Below are 3,953 nucleotides of genomic sequence, written 5' to 3'. Positions count from 1 at the left end.
CATTGATTCTGCTATGAAACAATTACATGGTGTAATATCATATTTTGAAAAATATAGGAACGATGGTTTTGCAACAAGTTTGACTATTGCTAAAAGTCTTGCATCTGATATGAATATAGAACCAATATTTTCAATGAAACATCGTATTTTTAGAAAAAAATAATTTGATGAGAAAGAAGATGATGAAATTCCACTATCACCGGAAGAATCTTTTAGAATTGATTATTTTGTGATTGTTGTAGACATGACAATTTCTTCTTTGAAAAGTAGATGTGATGAAATGAAAGCATTTGAAAATATATTTGGTTTTTTGTTTGATTCGAAAACATTAAAATCATTAGATAATGATGAGTTGAGAAAATGTTATATTAATTTAACATTCACTTTTACGCATGAAAATTCATTAGATGTTGAGTTAGATGATTTGTTTACGGAATTAAAAATATTACAAGTGACTTTACCAAATGAGATAATGTCAGCAATTGATATTCTTAATTTTGTGAAAAATATAGATTGTTATCCAAATGTTGCAATTGCTTATAGAATATTGTTAACTATGTCTGTTACCGTAGGATCAGCTGAAAGGAGTTTCTCAAAATTAAAATTGTTAAAAACATACATGAGATCAACAATGTCACAAGAGAGATTGAATGGATTAGTAATTTTATCTATTGAAAAAGAGATTTTAAAAAATCTTGAAATTAATAATATTATAGATGATTTTACATTAGAAAAGCTAGAAGAAATCATTATAAATAATTATTACTTTATGAAAAAAAAATTAAGGACCTCTTTTGATCGTTTCGTCTCGAGCCTCCTGATTGTCAGGACCGGGGCTACTTTTCTCTGTATGTCTTCCATCATATTGGTGGACCTTCAACACTTGTGAAAAGTCTCTATTAAGGTCATTCAACACGTCATACACGATATGAAAGTCTATTTTGAAGATTTTAATTCTTGAATCAATATGTGGTTTGATCTTCAAACCTGAGTTTGATAGAGAAACTTGCATCTTCTTCTCAACATAGTTCAGATACCTAGTTTTGAACATATTTTCCGCTTTATATGCTACAAGATTTACCATATCTAAAAGTGCTTCAACAAGCTTGGCATCTTCCGAAAAATTACATTACATCTATATTACATTACGTTGTGGGACATTTATTCTATTATAATATACAAAAAATTAACTTTTTCTCAACTGTATTACAGTATTACGTATATATATATATATATATATATATATATATATAAGGGTTTAGGTTTTATGATTTTATATATCTAAATAGGTCGGTCTACTCCGACTCCGAATCGACCCGGATCGAACAGTGTGACACAAAACAGCCGCAGCGGCCAGGGACCTCACTGCTACAAGCGTCGCCGCTATGCGGCCCTCGATCATACGCCGCAGCGGCGTCTTGGCCTCCTTGCGATCCGGCTGCCACACATTTTTCTTCTCTTCCTCGATTTTCCCGGACGCTGCCGCCGCGGCGGATGGTCAGTCCTGCAAACCACTTTCCATGGCCGAATACCTAGTCCGCTCGTGGGGCTTATCCGCCGCCGAGGCATCCAAGGTCTCCAAACTATCCCGCGGCAAATCCACCCAGAAAGCCGACGTTGTTCTCAACTTCTTGAGATCCGAGGGCTTCGAGGACTCCTATATCAAGAAGATCGTCGTTCTCTCACCTGATTTCATTGTCTACGATGTGAAGAATAATCTGGGCCCAAAGTTACGATCTTTTGTGGATATGGGTTTCTCGAAGTCTGACACAATCGAGATCATTGCATCGAATCCCTTCATGCTTACCCTTAACCTGAAACGTTCCATACTCCCCAAGTTGGAGATATGGGAAAGCCTCTTTGGATCGAGGGAGCTTCTCGTCAAGATTGTCAAGAAGAATCGCTGGTGCCTCAGGTATAGCCTTGAGAAAAGAATATTTCCTAATTTGAAGTTCCTAAGGGAAGAGTTAGGTATTTCTGAAGATAGAGTATCTCAAGCAGCGAGACTCCATCCAGGATTTATTGGCCAGAAACCAGAAGCACTTCATGCTTTGGTCGATAGAGCCGACGACCTGGGGATGCCTAGGCAATCCCCAATGTATCTATGGGCCCTTTATATTCTCCAAACTGTCAGTAAAGAAAACTTCAAGGCTAAGCGCGACCTCTTCATGAGCCTTGGTTGGTCGCAGACAGACTTCTCCGAGGCATTAAGGAAGTCGCCAAGTTTCTTGTCTCTATCCGTAGACGAGCTACGCAAAAAGATGCATTTTTATGTCGAGGAAGTTGGTTGCACGCCTCCCCTAATCGCCAAAAATCCGTCCCTTCTCGGATTTAGTTTGAAGAAGAGAATGATTCCTCGATTTCGTGTGGTGGAAATGTTGAAATCTAAAAGGCTATGGACTGTTAAGTGCAAGTTTACTACTCTTTTGACGTTCTCAGATAAGAAATTCGTGGAGAAGTTTGTTATCCCATATAAAGAAAAGGTCCCTGAAGTGGTTAAGATTTTGGAGGGCCAGGAAGAAATTCTTCTAGCTTTGCATTCTGGGTAAACATAAGGGAGGGTTTCTGCGTTATAATCAGGTTTGAGATTCTTCTTATTTAAACAATGTCAGCTGTGATTATAAACCACTCTTATTGTAACCTTAAGTATTTATGTGAAACTCTTGTTTGATATTATCTTAATGTTTGTATACTTGAGAAATAGTTCAGCTTCAGGTTCGAAATCTACTTCAGTGGTTGATTATCTTTTGCCAAAAACATGAATAAGAAGTCCTGTTCATGTGACATGCCTAAAGGAAGCTCCATTGGCATTTAATTGAATTTATCCTGGTGATTATGTTATGCAGATGATATCCCAACTTAGTCTAGATCATGTTTGCATATTCTTATGATTTGAAAGTTAACATAATTGATGCAATATCATTTCTTATTTTCTGGACATTCCCAAATTTTATTTGATAAATTTTTAGTCAACGTAGTGATCTATAGCATTCCACCTGCTTCCTCTTGAAGCTAGCGTACTATAAGTGAATCCCTTTTGTCACACATAGAAATATCAATTTCCTTCAAGCACTTTTCGTCCATCCTTCCTGCAGTATCCAACTCACTGATTGTTGTTGCACTGAATTTTGACTCTGCTGTTTGAGAGAATGACGTCAAACATGTTTTATTATGAGAACAATTTTGAGTTCTTATAGGCATTTTGCTTTTGGGCTTCTTCTTGGATTATATGCCAATATCTCTATTCTGCGATCACTCAAAGTGTGTTGCTGTTGACAATTTTGATTGTTAGGTCAAAATTTCCCGCCCTATTATTTTTTTTTTTTTAAAGAGAATTCTTGCCCAGTTCTTTGCCAGTCTATTATGCCTGTATTGTACTGGAACTGAAACTTTAACCTGGTTATGCCATCAGGTTGCTACAAGTATTGATAATCAAGAGGAAACAAGTTTATTCTAAAAACTTCTTGATCCTTCTTAGTTTTTCTTTCACTTAGTCCCGCCAAATTAATTGTCATCCTGATTCTCTATACTTACACTCTTATAGCATCATAAGTCTGTGCATTTTCTATGATAGTTGACATTATGTTAGGGGATAAATGACAATTTATTTTCTAATATCACTGTAATTTCTTCTGTTTTTTCTTCAATTGCTGCCTTTGCGGCATGAGTCCATCCAATCGATTGCCCAAGTGCCACAATGAGAAGGATGATTCTGCAAATAAATAAATAAATTATATTATTGTTACAAAATAATCAATAATATTCAATATGAGAAAATATAATCAATTAAATATGCAAACCTGAATATATGAATCCTACAATGCGCCTTTCGCCTATATACCTGAATTTACCCTCTCCATATCCGTGGAGCCAATTCTAGAGGCTTTTTATCTGGCATTAACTTGGAATCATGTGCATTTCAAGCACCTTTTATTAAAATCAATGTAGTTGTA

General features: G+C 36.0%; 1 protein-coding gene across 1 annotated transcript; it reads left to right on the top strand.

Moving 5' to 3' along the window:
* Positions 1-1,385: 1,385 nt before the first annotated feature.
* LOC122007426 (transcription termination factor MTERF6, chloroplastic/mitochondrial-like) lies at positions 1,386-2,549 on the top strand. Its single transcript, XM_042563289.1, has one exon. It carries the CDS (start codon positions 1,386-1,388, stop codon positions 2,547-2,549), a length of 1,164 nt encoding a protein of 387 aa, XP_042419223.1.
* Positions 2,550-3,953: the final 1,404 nt, after the last annotated feature.

The sequence above is a fragment of the Zingiber officinale genome, chromosome 7B (assembly GCF_018446385.1).
Source record: "Zingiber officinale cultivar Zhangliang chromosome 7B, Zo_v1.1, whole genome shotgun sequence".
NCBI classification, from domain to species: domain Eukaryota; kingdom Viridiplantae; phylum Streptophyta; class Magnoliopsida; order Zingiberales; family Zingiberaceae; genus Zingiber; species Zingiber officinale.
The sequence above is the reverse complement of the archived record's forward strand: the minus strand, read 5'-3'. Positions and strand labels throughout refer to the sequence as shown.

Excerpts from the sequence above, each read along its gene's own strand:
- LOC122007426 (XM_042563289.1), top strand. The coding sequence starts at position 1,386 with ATGCGGCCCTCGATCATACGCCGCAGCGGCGTCTTGGCCTCCTTGCGA.